The sequence below is a fragment of the Lissotriton vulgaris genome, chromosome 10 (assembly GCF_964263255.1).
Source record: "Lissotriton vulgaris chromosome 10, aLisVul1.2, whole genome shotgun sequence".
NCBI lineage: Eukaryota > Metazoa > Chordata > Amphibia > Caudata > Salamandridae > Lissotriton > Lissotriton vulgaris.
The window spans coordinates 241,361,307-241,382,341 of record NC_141698.1 but is presented as its reverse complement, the minus strand read 5'-3'; the positions used below and the strand labels follow the sequence as shown (position 1 = coordinate 241,382,341).

The following is a 21,035-nucleotide window of genomic DNA, read 5'->3' as shown; positions in this document are numbered from 1 at the left end:
GCGTGGGAGAGGATTTTGAAAGTGACTCTTTTCTCCACGGGGAGCCAGTAGAGACTTCGTAGGTGTTGGCTGATGTGTTCGTGTCTGGGGATGCCGAGGACGAGTCTGGCGGTGGTGTTCTGTATTGTCTGGAGTTTGCGGAGTAGAGACTTGTCGATTCCGGCTTAGAGTGCGTTTCCATAGTCCAGTCTGTTGTTGATGAAAGCGTGGGTGACTGTCTTCCTTGACTCAAAGGGGATCCACTTGACGGTCTTGCGGTGGATGCGGAGGGTGTTGAAGCAGCTGGAGGTGACGGCGTTGATCTGTCGGTTCATGGTGAGTGACGAGTCAAGTACGATGCCGAGGTTCTTGGGGTGCTCTGAGGGGGTAGGTGGGCTTTCGAGGATGGTTGACCACCAGGTTTTGTCCCATGCAGAAGATGTGGTACTGAGGACAAGGACTTCTGCCTTTTTGGTGTTGAGCTGCAGGCAGCTGCTGGTCATCCAGACGGTGACGTCTTGCATTCCTTTCTGGAAGATGAGTTTGGCAGGGGTGGGGTCTTTGGTGAGGGAGCGGATGAGCTGGGTGTCGTCAGCGTAAGATACGATGTTGAGGCCATGTTGTCGGACGATGGCTGCGAGGGGGGCCATGAAGATGTTGAAGAGTGGGGCTCAGTGATGAACCCTGTGGGTCTCCACAGGTGATTTTCATGGGGTCGGAAAGGAAGGGTGGGAGTCTGACCCTATGGCTTCTTCCGGTGAGGAATGATCGGATCCAGTCCAGGGCTGTTCCTTGTATGCCTGCGTCGTGTAGTCTGCTGATTAATGTGCGGTGGGAGACGGTGTCGAAGGCCGCTGATAGGCCGAGTAAGATGAGGGCTGTGGAGCGGCCTTTGTCCAGGAGGGTGCAGATGTCGTCTGTGGCGGCAAATAGGGCGGTGTCTCTGCTGTGATTGCTTCAGAATCTGGAATGGGACGGGTCGAGGACAGCGTTCTCTTCAATGAATCGTGTCAGGTTCATGTTGACTGTTTTCTCTGCAACTTTGGCTGCGAAGGGGAGGAGTGAGATGGGCCGACAGTTCTTGTGATCGGTGGGGTCAGCTGTGGGCTTCTTGAGCAGGGGTCTGACTTCTGCACGCTTCCAGTCATCTGCGAAGGTGCCTGTTTTGAAAGAGATGTTGATGGTGCGTTGTAGTTCGTGTGTAATAGTGGCTGCGGCTCTTTGGTAGATGTGAGGGGGGCAGGGGTCGGTGAGGGCCAGAGAGAATGCTTTTGATGGTTGAGGCGGTGTCTTCGACGGTGATCGGTGTCCAGTTGAAGATGGTAAATTGTCTGGTGTTTCTGGGGGGCGGGACCCGTCTGTGGCCCCTGGTGGATGGTCGATTAAGTTGTCGTAGAGGTTTTTGATCGAGAGGTGGAAATAGGTTCCAAGCTTGTGGCAGAGATCTTGGGATAGGGTGATGGCTGTGGCTTCGCTGCGTGGGTTGGTGAATTCTTGAATGACACTGAAAAGTTCCTTGGAGTTGGTGGAGTTGGCCAGGATTTTCTCTTGGTGGCTCTGATCTGGCTGTGGTAGTCCGTCATGTCGTCCTTGTAGGTGGTGTGGTTTTCGGTTGTCTTGGTGTTTCTCCAGTTCTACTCCAGATGTCTGCAGGTGCGTCTGGCTTCTTGGAGAGCAGTGGTGAACCAGGCGGCTTTCCTGGGGCGTTGTCTGTTGGGGTTGCATAACAGGGCGAGCTCGTCAGCACAGTTGGAGATCCAGGTGTGGAGTTCTCTGGCTGTGTCATTTGCGTCGGGTGCCCAGGTGTGGTTGTCTCGGTGAGGGTGGAGTTAAGTTGCTCGTTGGTAACCTTGCTCCAGTTCCTTCATGGTGGGCGTGGGGCTGGTTTGGGTGCCTTGGGTTTGTTGAAGGTGAAGTGTACGCAGTGGTGGTCAGTCCATGGCGGCTGCGTTGTGTGGCTGAATTGGACGCTGTTTCCTGCCGTGAAGATGGGGTCGAGGGTGTGGCCTGCTCTGTGGGTCCGTGTGTTGATGAGTTGTTTAAGTCCGATGCTGGCGAGGTTGTCACGAAGGATAGTGGAGCTAGGGTAGCAGGCGTTGTCGAGGTGGAAGTTCAGATCTCCAGTATGTAGTTTGTTGAGGCGATGGCGAGGGGTGCGATGAAGTCAGCGATGGTGGTGGCGGAGGGTGTTCGGGGGCCGGGAGGTCTGTATACGAGGATTCCTTGGAGTGTGGCTTCGGGGGTGGTCTGGATCTAGAAGTTCGGGTGCTCGGCGGAGGGGAAGGTTTCGCTGGAGGTGGTGAGGCAGAGGATGCTCTTGTGGGCGATGGCGAGGCCCTCTCCTGAGTGGTTGAGGTAGTCTTTCCTCTGGATCTAGTATCCATCTGGGATGGTGGTGCTAATGTTGGGGGCAGAGGATGGGTTGGTCCAGGTCTCTGTGAAGAAGGTGATGTCAGGCGAGAGAGAGTCGAGTAGGTTCCAGATTTCCATGGCGTGTTTGTGTATGGAGCGTACGTTGAGGAGGATGCATTTTGGGGTGTCGCCGGTGCTTGCGCGGTGGTCTTGGAGGCCAGGGTGGCGGTGAGGGTCTGGCGGCAGTGGAGGCAGGAGAACTGGCTATGGATCATGTTCGGCGAGGCCTGTTGGAATTCTCTAAGTCTTCCAGGGTTGAGTGCAAGGAGGGTGATGGTGTCGTAGCGATACGTAGTGGGAGGACCAGGGTTCCTGGCACTGGCCGCGGGCGGGTTACGGACGGGCGCAGACGGGCCTACCTTTGGCATGCCAGCGTCGCGACCGCGTAGTGGCCCCATTAAGTAGGGGATGTGGGTGGGAGGAGTAGCTGGGAGGCAGGAAAGGGAGAATTTCGAGGGGGAGGCGCAGGGGCAGCAGCAGCAAAAGACGAACGTAACAGGCAGGCCCTAGAAAATAAAAACAATGGTGGAATTAGAGCAAGACACAGATGGGCACAATACCAGTGGCAAAATAGGGAAAAATTAAGAAAAAAAATGGCTGGGAAAGGTTACGGTGGTTGCAGGCAGCCTGGTCCCATTTGGAGCGGGCAGCAGGCGCAGGAGCGGGCAGCAGCCTCGAACCTCCCAAGGAGGAGGTTAGGGTCTGGAGGCAAGAGACGGCACAGCGGAGCTGCAGGGTTAGAATGGACCTAGACTGAGGGTCGGAGGTCTTACTCCATTGCCACCTGGATGAAGGCCATTACCACCTGGATGAAAGACAGCTGCCTCAAGGACAACTCGGACAAGACAAAAGGTCTCATCCTGGGACCTGCTCCCTCAGTCACCGCCCGACGCACTGGGAACCCCTTCCACCCCCATGGACCACACACGTAACCTCAGCATCACACTGTACTTCTCGCTCACAATTAACCGCCAGGTCACCGCGGTATCCTCATCCTGCTTCAACACTCTCCACATGCGTTGAAAGACATTCAGATGGATCCCCACAGAATTAAGAAAGACGGTCACCCATGCACTCATCACCAGCAGAATCGATCACAGCAATGCACTGTACACCGGCATCACCCAGAAACAGCTCAGAAAACTACAGAACGTTCAAAATGCCACACCCAGACTGGTCCTCGACATCCTTCACTTCAGCCACATCACAGAACACCTTGCACAACTCCACTGGCCCCCAGTCAACCAGAGAATCGCCTTCAAGCTCCTCCACATGCCTACAAAGCTCTCCACGACGTAGGACTAGCATGTCTGAACCACCACCTCTCATTCCATGTATTTACCAGAAAAATGTTCTCCTCCTATCTTGCCCTGGCCACCATCCCATGGATTCACAAGCCCAGAACAGGAGAAAGATTCTTCTCCTACCTCACCGCCAAGATCTGGAACACCCTGCCGCTCCACCTCAGGCAATCCCTGTCCCAATTCAGGATGGATCTCAAGAACTGCCTCTTCGACTCAACCTCCATGCCCAGACGGATCATCAGCCCGGCCCCCAGCGCCTTGAGACGATCACGGTTGAGTAGGCATGCTATACAAACTCCTGATTGATTGATTGAGATGCACTATATGCTTTTTATGTATTTTATGCACTTAATGGATAGTTTGTACATGTATTTTGCTTGGGTAAGATGGATGGTGCAAAAAGTCAAAGGCATGGATAGCATCTCAAAGATAAGGGTGGAAATGTTACAAGGAGCTTTTGGACAAGGTGCTATTGTAGTTTCTCGTCATGCAATTTTCACTTATTCTTTATCACTTATATGTGGGATACACTCTGCTCATAATATTTATATTTATTTAATGTGGCTGAGAATATAGGGCCTAGTTATGATGTAGGTGGGACCGACGCTAATGTCGGTCCCACCGACATCTGCACCTGTGGTCTGCCCACCGCATTACGATGCGGTGGGCGGAGGCATTGGGTGAAGGGACCGTCTGCTGCTGTGAGGATGGGCTCCTTGAGCCTGCCGGAACATCGGAATGCTCATGATCCCTTAATGATGGCATCTCTGCTGTTGGGATCTGTGAGAAGTTGGTCTGGTATATAATGTGCACTAGCGAAAGTGGGCACCTTGCACCAGTCCAAACAACCATTATGGCGATTTAAGAGGTCCAAGATAAGCTTAGAAAGCTATCCAATTGGTAGCTGTGGAGAGCAGCCTTCAGGCTTTGTCTTGAAGGAATGTAAAGCAGCTTGTTTTACCAGAATGCAATCTTATAGTATTGGTTAAATGAAAGGAGAACCACACAATAGTTATAAAAATATGTATGTATTAATATAACACTACCTAGTATGACAAAGTACCTCCTACATAGAGATAATCACAAACCACACAATACTTAAGCACAGAAATGACAGTAAATAGCACTAATACACAGCGTGCCCCATGGGGGGACCAAACTATATACTAAAATAGTGTTATAAGAACCACGACTTGTGTCAGGACGATGTTGAGAGGATGTAGAATGCTGGAACCCCAAGGAACCACCCAAGGTGAGTAAGTAGAAACCCCACGGAGGACGGTGCAGTGTGGGAACACAACTGCATACTCCATACAACTCTACAGGAAAGTAGCGGTTCAGGTTTTAGAGATTAGGGACACTTCCAAGTGGACTTCGAAGAAACCCTGTGGAAGACAGAAGGTTGGAGAGCCACCCCACCTGGGGATACCAAAGTACCCAAGTTCCCTACCCCAGGGAAGCCGGGTGCATAGGGATGAAGTAACGTCAGAAACCAGTGTTGAACCCAATGGAGCACTTCGAAAAAGTGCCGCTGCTGGAAGGAAGAAGAATGTCCAGTGGAATTCAAACGTTGATCCTTGATGAAGAGTAACTGACAGCAGAGGAGACAGAGTCTGGGTCACTTAGGAGTGACCAGGGGCTCGGTAGACTAATGCCCACCAATGTTGGGTGCTTCAGGTTAGTTGACAGTGCTCTTGACTCTGCAGCTGCGGGGACCAGGCGATGTTGAAGATGACCAGGAGCTTGATGCGAGCTGTCTCACAAAGTTTGTTGAGTGCTGAGGGGTCGGACTCTGGCTAGAGCACCAACAAACCTTGGCAACAACAACCCATGCAGAAAGTCAAGTTAGTGTATGGTTCGGACCAGCAGGGTCCAGGAGACTCACCACAGCAAGGGAAGTCTGGGCAGGTCTGGAGAAACCAGGGGAGCCCAAGAGAAACAAAGTTGACCCTCAAGTGGACCCACAGGCCGAAGGCACAGGAGTCGCGAGAGGACCACAAGCGATTTCACCAAACAACAGGCCACAGACTACTCTGTGCGAGGAGGTCAAAGTTCTTGGTAGGAAATGGCACCAGAGTTAGAGGCTACTCAGAACCCAATGCACTTGTTCAGGAAACTCCAACTAGCATATGCACTTGCAAAAGTACGCAGTGTACAGGGGTTCGGGTAATGCAACCCCCACAAGGGATACTGACCGCAAATGTGGTGAGAGGGCAGCTCGGGCCTCGAGGGACATAGATATCTACCTCCTGTGTTGCTGGACCCTTCGGAGTTTGTAGGAGCTTGGGAACAGCAGACCGGTCAGCAGTGTTGCAGTACCTGCGAATGCAGGGGAGTGACTCCTTCACTCCAAGGGAGATTATCTTCGGTTGTCCTCGATGCTCCACAGGTCGTACATGGACCCTATATGGTGCATGGGCACAGACGTGCAGCAGACTGAGTGGGAGACGAAGTCGGGCCCAAATGAAGTCCAGAGTGTCCAGACAATCGAAGTACAGTGGTTTCTTGTTCAGAATCTTGTCCACATTGAATCTAAGGTCCTACAGCCAGGTAAGCCCTTAAGTACCCACGGGAGAGGGTTGGAAAGATTCAGGGGACCCTCCCAGGAGAGGGTCTGGACAGTGGGGAGGTTGCCCCATGTCCTTTGTCTGGTTTCGTACCAGAGCAGGAGCCAATGGCTCCCAGGATTGGTTTGAACTGGACTAGGCACAGGGGGACACCAAATGTGCCCTTCATGCAGACTTTTGGTCGCTGGCAAGCGCGCCCACTCAGCCCTAATTCACTAAATCCTGTTTTGGAGGTGGTCACACTTCCCTGTGACAGGATGCCTATTGTTCTGACTTCACCTGCTCGAGCTTGGCTCAGCAGCAGGAGGGCATAAATGTGTCACTGGTCGTCAGCAACCATTTTGTGCTGTCCAGGAATAGAAGGCTGGTACTGGGAACACCAGGGATCCAACAGTGGGGTATGATTCCAACATGTTTGAAACCAAACCTGATAAGGTTGGTTTCAGCCTTTTTAGAGTTGGTCATCACGCAGTCGCATAATACCCCTCTATGTGTCGTAAATGGCTGTATCACTGACAACCTGGGAGAATGGACGCCGTAGGCTGCAGGGTTGTTCTGCTCATGCAGTGGTACCCTCTCACTTAGAACCAAGAACCCTGCCTTCAGGATTGTAAAGGCCTGCTATAGGGGTGACTTATAGATTTTAAGTGCAGTGACCATTAGATATAGTAAAACTACATCTTAAGTAAGTGGTGCATGCACCAACATGCACAGGCTGCATTGGCAGGCCCATGGGACCAGATGTAGGAACCCTAATACCGGTCTGTAACGGCCGAAATTACCGAATTTCGGCCGTTACCGACCAGTATTAGGCATTTGGGATGTAGATGGCTACATTTCAGATTCGGTAATTTACCAAAGCGGTATTTAAGAATTCGGTAAATTACCGAATTCTTAAATAACGATTCGGTAAGTTAACGAATCTGAAATGTAGGAAGCACTCAAGTGAGGGCTTTTCACCTGTAAGGATTTGTTATTTACCACCAACTACAAGATGGTGGTAAATTACGAAAACCCTAAAAAAAAAACAATTTTTTGCATGTAATAACAATGCCATGTGGCAGACATACATGCCCTTAGGGCATGTATGTGTGCCACATGTGCACCCATGCACAATTCAGGGGTGCAACAGGATTCTGGGGTACCTATGCCCTGCGTACATGGGTACCATATACTAGGGACCGACAAGGGTACCCCAGTATCCAATCTGGAGTTTACCTAAGTACATGACATAACAGTTTAGGGAGAAAGCAGATGGACTGGGCTCCTGATTAGCAGGATCCCAGTCAGAATAGTCAAAAACAGTATTACATTTAGAAAAAAGTGGAGGTAACCATAAGAAGCAGATCCTACTTTCCTACAGGATCATAATGTCATTTTCTGACAGCCCTCAGTGTCAACCATTCCAACATGGAAAGGCTGTCGGAAAATGACTTTAGGGGCCCCTAGCAGGCCCCCTTCCCCCCCTGGCCCTCCGCTGTGAGGATGTTTCCAAACATTCATTTTGCAATGGCAGCTTGTGCTGTGGGCCTTTTCCACCCGCCGCGCAAGCTGCCATAGTGAAATGGATGTTTCTAACTGCCATATGAGTGGTTGCATCCAAATTGTGAAATCCAAACCACCAAGCTATGGGCTGGTGGTTTCAGAATAATATGTTGTTGGGAGGACGCAAGTCCGCCCGACATCGTAATTAGCCCCAAAATTGAGATATAGGGCAGATTGGCACTGGAGAATACTTATAACAGCATATAATTATACATTGCCAAGGATATGTAGTATTATGGCACATGTATGTATATTGTGCATTCTTTGTACAGTATAGGTCACTAGAGATGGGAAGCCATAAAATGAAATTAGTGAAAGATAGTGATTAACTGAAGATGATATTGTTTGATGTTAAGGGCATGAATAATACGTGTAAAGCAAGAAGTATTGAAAAATGAATAATAAATTATTCTCCAGATATAATTCTGCTCCAAGAGACCCATATATAAAGCCGCATTGGGTGATTTTGCAATGTTCATTATCTGGACAGGCTTTGAGTGCATTTCGTCATCACATGCAGTTCACAGGTGTGTAGCTATATACATCAGTTAGCAATTGCAGTTGGATATTTTGAGGGGAGATTGGCATGGATTAACGGGCAGGTGAATGGGTTGCTTTTTACAGTGGCTATAATATAGGCCCCCATACTGGTCCCACCTCGTACCATTAAATCATTTTGCTTCAATCTATTATCGTAGTTCTTGGTAAAGTAATTTTAGGAAGTGAGTTACATTTTCTTCATTGTCCGAGTCTAGATTTATCAGTAACCACTCACAGACAGAATAGATCTAGAATGGCCAATGCATTGCAGTACTATCAGAAGAGCCTTCATGTAGTTGATCCTTGACAGACAAATTTCCAAATTAGTTGGAATATACTTGTGTGTCCTAGAGATATGTCAACATCAAGACATGGCTTTTTTGATATCCTCTGACTTTAGCCCTAAACAATATAAACATCTTCCTGAATGGCTTTTCGGATCACTCATAAGTGGTAATGCACATTGTTGCCATTCGGAAGCCTCTGTCTACTCGCAGATGGCTAATTAACAAATTAAATCTGAGATTTAGAAACTAAGATTGAGATAACTTGTTTTTTTGCAGAATGCCTGCAAGTTTGGGGATGGTCTGGGATGCTTTTAAGGCCCCTATTAGAGCTAATATAATAACCAGAGATATAGTAGGAAAAAAAATCCCCACTTTTAAAGAACAATTTGGAGTTTCAGTTAAAAAAGGCGCATATTTATTTGCAATATAAGACTACTATTAACCATCAAAGTCTTGAGTAAGTAAAGCAGTAAATTCAGAATCATTATTATGAGCACATCTGTGTGAATAACAAAGCTTATATGAAGAAGGTGTACAAGGAGCTTGAGTATTTGGGGTGGTGTTTAACCTGGCAGACACTGGAAAGATCATAAAACAAATATCCAAATTACAGATTGTAAAACCATCCACAATATAGTCCTTCAGCACAATGAAAATATCTATGGCGTCCAGAAAGAAGTGAATATTTCTAAGTTGCAGTATTTTTTAGATAGCCTTCCAAATTCCAAAACTTGGTCAAAGCTCAGTTCATATGGTCCAGTCATAAAAATGTATGCTATTCATTGAACCATTTTTAAACGTGGAGTTTGGCAGCACCAGAATAAAATCGACTCAGCCAGCCAAACTTCACATTTTTATTTTGATGATTGTTGGGTGTGGGTACTTCTGCTTTAAACACTTTTGTCTGTCCCACTAGGAAGTGTATTTGTACACTCCTTGTCTGTCTTCTTCTCTATTCTTTCTGGTGCACATCTCCTCTGCACTTGTTTCATCCTCCTAGCCAGGAAAGTAGCCGATGATGAGAAGTGGGTATACCGGTGATTAACAAACCGGGAACCCCCTCGGGTGTTACGTCCGTGAGGTACTTTCCTGGCCTTCTCACATATTTTTCTATGTGGGTGAGTCTGTACACATTTATGTTTATATTCTAAGGCATGTCCGGACCTGTAACACAGTAATATATATATTAAAATTCTTTCTGGTGAGCCAATATGATGTGTGGCCCCATTAGTTACAGAGTTTGAGAATTATATCATGCAGGCTGAATAGGGCTTTTTGTTTCATATTCGCTGAGTGGGGGGCTGCCCTATATAGCCTTTCTCCCCCTGACATCCCTTTTTGAATAACCAAAGCTCAGTTCAAACTTTGATAAAAATCATTTACATTGGAAGAAGTTGATGAAGTGGTGAAATATTTCACGTACAGGAAAGCATGTAGTAGACATGATTTTCCAGATGAGTTTTAAAAACATTTTCAAAGTTTTTAAACCAATACATTTCGAGGCTTGCAAAAGACATACTAAAGGGGAGGAAATATCCCCTCTTTTTTTATACTGCTGTGGTGGTAACCTTCCTCAATAAAGATAATGACCCACAAAGCTTAAATTCCTATTGGCCGATTAGCCTCCTGAATACAGATTATAAAATAATAATGACATTATTGGCTAATAGAATGAGTATGTTTGCTAGGTGGTTAATAAATAAAGATCAAACTGGTTTTCTAGCTGGTAGACAATTATCTACTAACACAAATTATTTAATTGAGGCATTAGAGTTTTTGTTTTAGATAATAAACAGATTGAAGGCCAGATTTAAATTGGGAGAGCCATTTCTGTATTTAAAACATTGTAATTTCCACCTAAGGCTTGTTTGGTTATGAAATCCACCAATGTTTCTAGGTGCAAAGTAAAGTGGAGAAGAAGACAGAGATGTCCACTGTCCCCAATATTATTTGTATTTTTTATAGAGCCTCTTGCTATTGCCATAAGGAATGAACCTTAGTTAATGCGCCTATAGATAAGATACCTAAAATTAAGTGTATGCTGAGGATATTGTGCTTTTTTTAAAGACTTGATTTGGAGGTTCAGCTTAGAGTTTTTATATTTCCTATCAATTTCAGGAGATGGAAGGATATAAAATGAATATGTTGAAGACACTTTACTCTTAATACTGCATTGTCTGGTTATGCAGAGACCAAAGAGGTACTTGTGAATATACACAACTATGAATATAGATGATCTTTTTAAATTAAATTATATACTACTATTAGACACAACGAAACCCTTATTCATGAAATGGAACTCGCTCCCTCTTTCAATCATAGGCAGAATATCGCAAATTCAGATGTCGGTTTTGCCTTTATTACATTTTTTATTTGCAGCACTTCCGTGTTTTTTGCACATGAAATTTGTTAGAAAAAGTGAGGGATTGTTTTCTGAATATATCTAGAGCACCTACGTTGGCATTAAAAATATTGTATAAACTAGCAAATGGGGGAGGGCTGGCCCTCCCTGACATGAAAGAACAATATGTTGCGAAGATTGTACAATCTTATTCTTATTTTTATAACATACATTCAGTTTATAATATGTTAGATAAAAATTGTATGGGTCAAATGCTTGTGTAATATACAGTCTGGACTTTCTGCACTTACTAGGTCATCAAAAAAGTTTGATATAAAACGTTGTGGGTGTTAAATAAGAAAGAGCAAATGTTAGGATATTATTGTATTCAATTTTTCAAGGTATATACTCGGCTAGAAGATATTTGATTGGAACAACATCCACTTTTGGAAGACCATAGCTCAAGGCTGGAGAATGGATGGCTAAACTTATCTGGTAGATTTTTTAAACCAGGATGCATGGAAAATTTGGGAAAATATTGAACTACATATTAGATATTCTAAGAAGGCTATGGTATGGACTTACAATCATATTTTGTGCATATTAAAGAATACAGGGGCATATTAACAAGAACGACGTTAAAAATATTTCAGATATTTACTACAAGGGAAGGGCAGCTGAATGCATATAATATGGTGATGCTCGGACAAACTATTTGGAAACAATATTGTAATACTGTCAGACCATGCTGGATGTAAATTTGCCAGATGGTTCATCATAATTAATCTTATTGGACTATCCTTCACATTCGCAGCTAGCCTGAAGTCATCATAGAAAGTTGTATACAGCAATGTTTGTATCACAGTGTTTTAATATTGCAAAATTAGAGAACAGTGTTTATAACCACATTTGAACATTGGAAAACAATAATAGTGAAGGTGAAAGAATGTGAAAGACATTGTGCATTAAGAACTGGTTCCTTCAGAAATTATATTTGGCTCTTTGGAGTAGTTTTGGATCAGATTCTCTAGTTTTAGATTGTAATACTGTGTTAATTTATTTCGGGTTGGTGCAATTCGAAAACTTAAGAGGATGTATATGTAGATGACATCTTTGTGTCTTGACCGCTGATATACATGAAATGATTGTTTGCACAATTTTTTTGTCTATATGTATATCTGAAGTAATATCATAATAAATCTAATGGTTGTGACTTTTCCCTATGAATACATTTTGAAAAAAGAAACTCATGAGCAATAACTTATTGCTATTAGAGTTTGTTAAAGTGGCTATAGTTAGAGTACGGCCGGGGCCCCTTGCACTGAGCTGCTGTTTTTGAGTGAGCACTAACATTGGGTGAAAGAGTTATAGTTGACAAATAGGCACTTATAGGTTATGAATACACACATATTAGAACCACCACATTTATGCAGACATGCAAAGAGTATAGAAAGCAGGATCAGGCTATGTTGTTTAAGAATGCAAGGACACAGATTAACGTACAACAGTTTGAATCTTTAGATTAGAAGTTTCACACCACCAACCCATGGCTAGTCATGTTTACTATTTGCGACTAGTAGGTGACTAATCTCAAGCTGTACATCAGTACTATTGTCCTTAACAATATGTATACATAAGTAACTCTTGAGACATTTATAGTCATGAGCACCAGACAGATTGCTGCAGGACTGCCAGTGTGAATGTGTGAGAGCGGCTGAGAGACAGACAGTGAGCATGAGATAATTATTTATGCATTTATATGGGTAAATGTATTTGTTCTCAATAAAAGCAGCATGCTTTAAAAACACGGTTAAGTGAAAATGTGTGGGGTCCGCTTTGAAAACCTTGATATCCAAATGCTAGGAAAACATTGAAAAACACGAGGATTATTCGCAAGCCATAACCTTTGAAACGTGGAAACTTTATGCATAAGGCCACATGGACAACCTCCGGTTTGGCTGGATGATAGTTGGCTAGTTTAAGGATGAGACATGTTTGAGGTTCTTCATCACTTCTGCTCCTGAAAGTAGCCCTAAGGGAGTAGCACACAAGTTTCATTCGCATAGACACATTCTGCTGTGCCAGACAAATTAGGAGCTCGGTTACTCCCCCCTTTCTTGAAGAGTTGCAGTGTTTCAGAGGTTTTACTTCAAAAATGCATATAAATCTATGCTACTTTGACAAAAATATTGAGAAAATTGAGCCTCAAAACAAATTATTAGTAGTGATCAAACGATTTGGGGGAAAACTCCACATAATCCCACTGAAGAGGAGGGTGTTTGATCAGTGACCTCATTACAAATGTAAACATTCTTCCCAGAGTTGCGTTCATTCGTTTCACCAGCACTTTGCTTATTGTTGCCCCAATGTTTGTAGTGCATTCCCAACATGAAGATGGCTTTTATTAACCGATTGTGTTTCTGCTGTAGTTTATGATATGAATGTCTCCATGTACCAGAACTGAAGTACCTAATGTGCCTATTGCCCAAAGGAACAAACAGTTTAGACAAGAGCCCAGTCTATGGATGATAAACAGCCACGGGTTTGAGCATTTTTATTTAGCTCTAGCACTAAAGCTGGTCAGACTAGTGGTGGCCCACTCTTCATTTTCATCCACATTGTTTCCTTTTCATCCAGTGCTGTGAAATTTTCTGCAAAATTGATGGGCCAAGCCATGGCGAAAAGAGTGAAGGCCACCATACTGTACGCCACAGAGACGGGGCGATCGGAGTCCTACGCCCAGAAACTCTGCAAAATCTTCAAACGGGCCTTTGATCCAAAGGTAGGAGAAACGAGAGTGGAGAATAGACCATCCTGGAATTAAATAAATGAATGAGAGACCGAAAGATAAGGCATGGAATATAAAGGTGAAAACATGGCTCAGGTGGTCAGGGCATTTGCTTCCTAAATGCATGTACAGTTTTGAGGCTAGGTAGGGCTCTATTTTCACGGTTACTAAGCTGTGAAAATTGGGCTGCCGGCACCATGAAAAAGTGAGGCACAATTAATGTAAGGCATATGAAGAATTTAAGGAACGGTGGTATGGCAAATACAAAAGGTTGAGAAAAGAAAAAAGTATGTTATTTGCACATAGGGTCACATAAAATATAAAAGAAAATAACAAAAAATGAACAAGACAGGTAATTCGTCGTTATAAACATATATTATAGCTCAATTAGGGGAAAATAATCATAAACCAAATGGATAAAAAGGGCAGGAGTTTCATGCTTTCCCAGTGATGAGCAAGCGAGAGAATCGAAGCACAGAAAGATAAAGTGATTTTATTTGCTATGAAACAACTTGTTTGTGAATGAAAGCCAAGGACCGAACTCCAGGTATAACGGTTTCACAGTGTGTAACTATTTAACTGTGAGATGCACAAAGAACAAGTTTAGGCAATTCAACAGGTCTTGCCCCTTTGGACCTACTGGTTTTGCCAATGTTTGCCAATGCCTTCCGGCGTTGCTCTACCGTGGTGTTTTTCTCAACACGTGCAGCATTGTCAGAATTATGAAATACAATTTTAAAAAGGCAGGATTATGTGACTACTTCTGACAGTTGCTTTATTTCACTGTAGTGGGCAGGCGTGATGATGTATGAGAGCCAGGTCAATGACAATGGAGCCATTTGCTTTCATTTTGTATGTATTGCGCCAAGATGGCGGACACCACTTTATCTGTAAAATAAAGAATAAAGATTCTTTAGTGGGACAGTGCAAACTAAACAAATGAAACAGGATTGTATAGGTGGTGGGGTAATGAAGGAACAACAGGGGGAGCGGTGTAATATTTACGTACATGACAATCAGCAGCACTAGAACCCTGCAGCCCAGAGTAACACTAGACACAGGAAAGGGGCTGGCAGGAATAGGAAGAGGAGGGACAAGAGAGACGTGGTGGAGGGGAAAGAAGAGACAGAGCAAGTATACCCCCGGGGCTCCAACGCTAAGTTGTGTGAAAGAAAAAGATACAATAAAGAAACCTTTACCTTCCCACAGTGTGTCCAGTGAATTCTTCGCCTGCTGGACGAGACATTTGGCGACGACGGTGGTCAACAATCCTGACCCCACCGTGACCGCTGTGCAGCCGCCTGCAGCAAGTGACGGCCACATGCCACCACAATGGCATCAAACAGCCCTACCAGCGCTAGCCTGCTTTACAACATAGTGGGAGCTCACCCTGCCCCACACCGATTTGCCACAGAAGGAACTCCCCTGCTTGTCACCGCATTGCCATCTGTGGCCACAGGAGCACCTCTGCCTCAATTTCGTAGGCATAAGCTGTACCCACCATCAAGTATCTTTTTTAACAACAAGGGACCCCAAATCAGTCAGCTAGGGACCTCGGGGAGCAATTTTCTAAAACAACAATGATCCCATGCAAAATTCAGTTCACAATCAATAAATATAGACGAAATCAGATCTATATTTTAGAATGACATGTCCAGCCGGACAGAGGTCCTTCAAGTTTACTTAATAAACAAAATTCAAAAATAGAACAAGGATACCTTCCACAATGCCCCTGTGAGGTACACAAGCCTGTGCCCAACACTAGCGGGGTGATTACAGTTGAAGAAGATAGGAAAGGTTTTAAGGCAAACAAGCGTTTTTCTGTTTACATATACATTGCACAGAAAATATCAAATAGCACCATTACATCAGTTTCAACAACCAAATATGTTTGTATAAGGTGCATGAGCAAGTCGACGGCGTTTCGGTTCCCCTAAAGGGTCATTGGAACCATCATCAGGACAAACAAATAATTGCCTTATTTAACTAAACCTCAAATTGCCTAAGGAAAAATAGGAGAAAATAAGAAAAGTACAAACATTAAGAACAAGGCATCAAACTTTAAAAGTACAATAGAGTGACTCTTGGTGCAGGGTGCAAAAAGACTCGATATACCGGGTGAAAATATCGCACTTTTCCTACCCTTGAAGAGGTGGTGGCCGCAGTGAGACTAAATGGGCTAAGACCGTGTGTGCAACCATGCTAGACAGTGCCTCTTAGCGATATTGTTACAAGGCAGAAGGCAGTAGATACGGGAGCAGGCACACGGATCGAAGTGCACGTGATGTTTTGAAACGGTGGTGTTTATTTAGTCTAAATGGTCTAAGCTTGTGTGTTCAACCATGCTAGTAATTGCCTATAAGCGATATTATTGCAGAAGGCACAGGGATCGAAACGCACGTGAAGTTCTGAAACGGTGGTGTCTATTAAAAGTCCGCCATAATGGGAGAAATCATGTTTGGCCGGACTGGGAGGCGCGCTCTGCTTACCGAGGCAGTCCGTAGTAGTCAAGGGGCAAGTCGTTGCTCAAAATTAGCCCGGACCGGCAACCCTATACAAGGGGATAAACCTGATGTTTAGAAAAGGGGGAGAATAGTCCCAATGGAACTATACGGAGCATGCCATGCAAGTGATCTTACCGAATTGGGGCAGCGGATTTCCGTGTTACAGGGTCGTAACCGGACGACGCCAGGGTAAGCCTGTATGGGACAGAAGAGTGTTTGAGGAATTGGAACGCAAGGATTCTGTCAAGGCTAGAGAGACTCTATCCAGAGTCCATATCATCCCAGAGGCCGCTCCGTAAGCTCTCACCGCTCCCGACATCAGACTGTGAACTCCTACAGATCACACCGACCCACGTCCAGTGATTCCTCACCACACACACCCGCATCATAAGACAGTGATGAATTCATCTGTATGGTCTCAGATCCAGATCGCCTGAAACGATATCCAAAGCTGGACATCATGGTAGGAGAACACCCAGCAAAATTTGTTTTAGATTCAGGAGCGTCGCTAAACTACATATGCGTGTTGGAGTACAACAGCATGAAACAACGTCCTAAACTGGAGCCAGCGGCACTTCGCATCTTCACATGGATGGAGCGGAAACCCCTCACGTGCCTAGGTCGTTTCCACACGACCCTGACGTTCAAGGACAGAAAAATTCAAGCTTATATTCATGTCGTAGAAGGACCAGACATAGCCGACTGTCTACTTAGTATACCTACAGAGGAAAGGCTGAGATTAGTGGAACTCCTCTACATGACCGAAGACACCCCAGACATTGTGGCAAAATTTCCAAAACTCTTTAAAGGCCTCGGGAAGTTGAACCACTACAAAGTGAAATTACACATAGATGAACGTGTGACACCATTCGCTCAACACCACCGGAAAGTGCCTTTCCACCTGCAGCAAGCCGTCGATGATGAGCTACAAGAACTCTTACAAACCAACATCATTGAACGCACCTAGGGACCCACCCCATGGGTGTCCCCGGTGGTAGTAGTCCCCAAAAAGGGACAGGATAAGAAAGTTAGACTGTGTGTCGACATGCATGCTCCCAACACCGCCATCGAGCGAGAACGCCACCCTGGGCCGCACATAAGCGACATGATCACAAAACTCAACGGCGCCACCGTCTTTTCCAAAGTCGACCTTAATAAAGGTTATCATCAATTGGAACTCCATGAACAATCCAGGTACATCACAACGTTTACTACACATCAGGGCCTTTTCCGCTATAAGCGCCTAAACTTTGGTATCTCGTCGGCTGCCGAGATCTTCCAAGAGGCCATTCGGAGAGTCATACAAGGCATTCCAAACGCCTTCAATTACAGTGACGATTTGCTGGTCTTCGGAAAAGATCAAACCGAACACGACACAGCCCTGGACAGAGTGTGTCATGCCCTGCTGAACGCAAATTTAACACTCAACGCCGCCAAATGCGAATTCCACAAAGACACTCTGAAGTTTTATGGGCACATCTTCTCCAGAGAAGGGATGCAGCCTGACCCGGAAAAAGTAGCTGCGCTTGTTGACACACCAACTCCCCGAGATGTCAGCGATCTTCGCTCTTTCCTCGGCATGGCAAGCTACTGCGCGCGCTATATCCGCGATTACGCCACAATCAGCTATCCACTACGGGAGCTCACACGCCAGGGTCAGCCTTTCAATTGGACAGACGCATGCGAACAGGCATTTACCATTATCAAGCGAGCTGTTAGCTCAGCCATAAACCTTGCCTACTTCGACACGAACAAGAAGACTGAGATCACCGCTGATGCCAGTCCAGTAGGCCTGGGAGCCATTCTCGCGCAGTATCGTGAAAATTCAGATCAGCGCCATATCATCGCCTATGCAAGTCGCAGCCTCACAGACACTGAAAAGGCCTACTCCCAGCCGGAGAAAGAAAGCTTGGCTGTGGTTTGGGCATGTGAATACTTCCATCTGTTTGTCTATGGAAAACATTTCACGATCGTCACAGATCACCAGGCACTCATTACGATTTTTGGCAATCCCAACGCCAAGATGCCACCTCGCATCGAGAGATGGGGACTGCGTCTCCAAGACTACATATACACGATTGTTCACAAACCTGGAAAAGCCGAAAACCCAGCCGACTATATGTCTCGTCACCCCCTGGACACCACGAAACCTGCTCACTCCTTGGCTGATGACTACATTCATTTTGTCATTGATGCAGCATGCCCCCCCACTGTTCCTCTGGAGGCCATACAAGGCGCATCTGCCAGTGACCCACTGATACAAGCTGCCATAACCCGTGTCCGCTCGAACTCCTGGCGCCACGTGAAAAGCACGTCACAAGAGTCAGACCAACTTCTTCGAGACCTGACCGCATTCCAACGGGTTCATGATGAACTGTCCATCAGTGATACTGGTCTCCTTCTGAGAGGGGGGAGGATTGTCATTCCACACAAGCTACGTCAAGGAGTCATCAACTTGGCACACGAAGGCCTCAGAGGGATAAATGCCACTAAGAAGGCCTTGAGAGAACGCGTCTGGTTCCCCACATTGGACCAAATGGTAGAGACAACATTAAGAGACTGCACGACATGCCAACTTGTTAGTCGAGAAGAACCGCCAGCCCCACTCCAAATGTCTGAACTGCCCGATGGGGTATGGCAACAAGTCGCAGTCGACTTCTTTGGACCACTACAGTCAGGACAATTCATCATAGTCGTCATGGATGAATACTCGCGATTCCCGTTTGCACACCTGATACCATCGACTAGAGCCACAGCAGTCATCCCAATCCTGGACGAGATCTTTGCAGCATGGGGCATTCCCCTTCGAGTCAAATCTGATAATGGACCCCGTTCAACAGTCATGACTTCACAGAATTTGCGACACATCTCAATTTCAAGCACCATAAGATCACCCCTTATGGCCCCAGGCTAATGGCATGGTGGAGCGATTTATGGGAACTCTTAAAAAGGCCATTCAACAAGCTGAGCTAATGCACCGAGACATCCAACAGACTCTGAATGAAGTACTAAGAGCATACCGGACCACACCACACAACACCACAAATCAGTGCCCAGCTACTCTCATGCTAGGGAGGGCACCCCGTACTCGCCTACCCATGGCGATTACCGCCTCACAACCTCGGACCATCACCGTCGACCATGACACACTGGTCAACATAGACCACAAGAAGAAGCTCAGAATGAAGACATACGCCGATCGGCGCAGACACGCCAAGGACTCCAACATACAAGAAGGAGACTGGGTGATAGTCCGGAAAGACCGGCGAGCGAAGGCAGACAGTCGATATCACGACACTCCCTTACAAGTCAGCAAAAAGAAAGGAACAATGATCACCGCGAAAGCTGACAACAAGCAAATAACGAGAAACGTGTCATACTTCAAAAGGTATTACCCACACAGCCATCAGAAGGCTTCCTCGAGTCAAACCTCAAGTGACTCGGTGAGTCATAGTGACAACGCTGATCAGGACAGTTACAGCCCTCCGCGAACTGTCAATGACAAAGATAATCTTCACGTCCAAGCACCAGAACGAGAGAGCCGCCCCAGGCATCAGATAAGAAGACCCAGACGTCTGGTTGAAGAAATCTGAGGTATGAAGAGACTTTGTACAAAAGGGGGAGATGTAATGTCGTAATGCCTGACCCTGTATTCAGACAGGACAGGCAGCCAGGCAGGAAACAGGATACAGGAACAGGAAAAGGTTTTTTTTAGTTTGTAAGCCAGTAAGGTGCTGGTAGGGAATAAAGTAAGACATGAACCAGCACAGCTCCGACTCCTGTGTCTTATTTATGCGGCCGCATCATGACAATTACAATCTTTAAGTTGCATAGAAATGCATATATTGTGCCTTAATTAAGCTTCAATGGCGCCCTGTGAAACAGAGAGCTCTTTTTAAAGCGACTTGCGTTAAATAACACATCCATTCATGACCTGGCTCCAGTCCTTGTAGTAAGTAGAATTAAGAGGTAAGTTCCTTCTCGACCTCTCAGATGCTCTCTTGCAAATCAGTTGAGGATCCCTTTGGTCAAGCAACAGAAAGCAGGGGGCAGGAGCTTCTCTGTCCTGGTCCCTATCTTATGGTACTCTCTCTCTCCCTCGATCAGGCTGGAACCAAGCTTTTGAAAGCCTGGCTGTTTAAGTAAGCTTTTTATTAGCCTGAGCCTCTTTTCTCTCTCCTTGTTGTCACAGCTCCAAGAAACCCTTGGGTGTACGTGCGCTCTATAAAAGCTTTGCCAACATAACAATCCACCCTGACCAGTCAGGCGTCTTCAAAGGGAAACAAATACATTCAACATTAGGACTGAGCCGTAAGATACTGTGAACTCCCAAATTACTGAGAAGCCTAGCCCTTTCAGACGTCCTTCTTTTCTACAGAGTTGCCCAATTTAGGATTATAGTAGACTGGTCTCTAAGGGCATCTCATACAAATTGGGTACTTTTGGGCTGAGCCATGGTTGGAGGACCCTGTGGCCCCTCATTTAGAAGCCTTATATGGACAGACCTACCTCTGCAAAAGCCACAATGAAGACATGGTATAACCGTTCTGAACATTCAGAGGATCTTTTCTTCCTGCAGTTCCACACCCCTGTACACCGTAACTCTGCTTTTTTCCTGCTATACAACCATGGCCTTTTCACTGTTGAAAAGTTTATCTATCTTTGATTTCTTTCAGAACCATCAGATACTACTTTTCGAGACTTGTAAAGAAAAATTTGTAAAGTTGCCAGGAGAGACTGAAGACAAATCACTACACTATATATAATT

General features: G+C 45.6%; 1 protein-coding gene across 3 annotated transcripts in view; it reads left to right on the top strand.

Moving 5' to 3' along the window:
• Window positions 1-21,035, top strand: part of NOS3 (nitric oxide synthase 3) — a 1,079,476-nt gene that overhangs the window by 645,418 nt on the left and 413,023 nt on the right. For all 3 annotated transcript variants that reach the window (XM_086940927.1, XM_086940926.1, XM_086940928.1), the window contains exon 12: window positions 13,613-13,757. In XM_086940927.1, coding sequence (XP_086797053.1) covers window positions 13,613-13,757 — 145 coding nt within the window. The remainder of the gene's footprint in view (window positions 1-13,612; window positions 13,758-21,035) is intronic.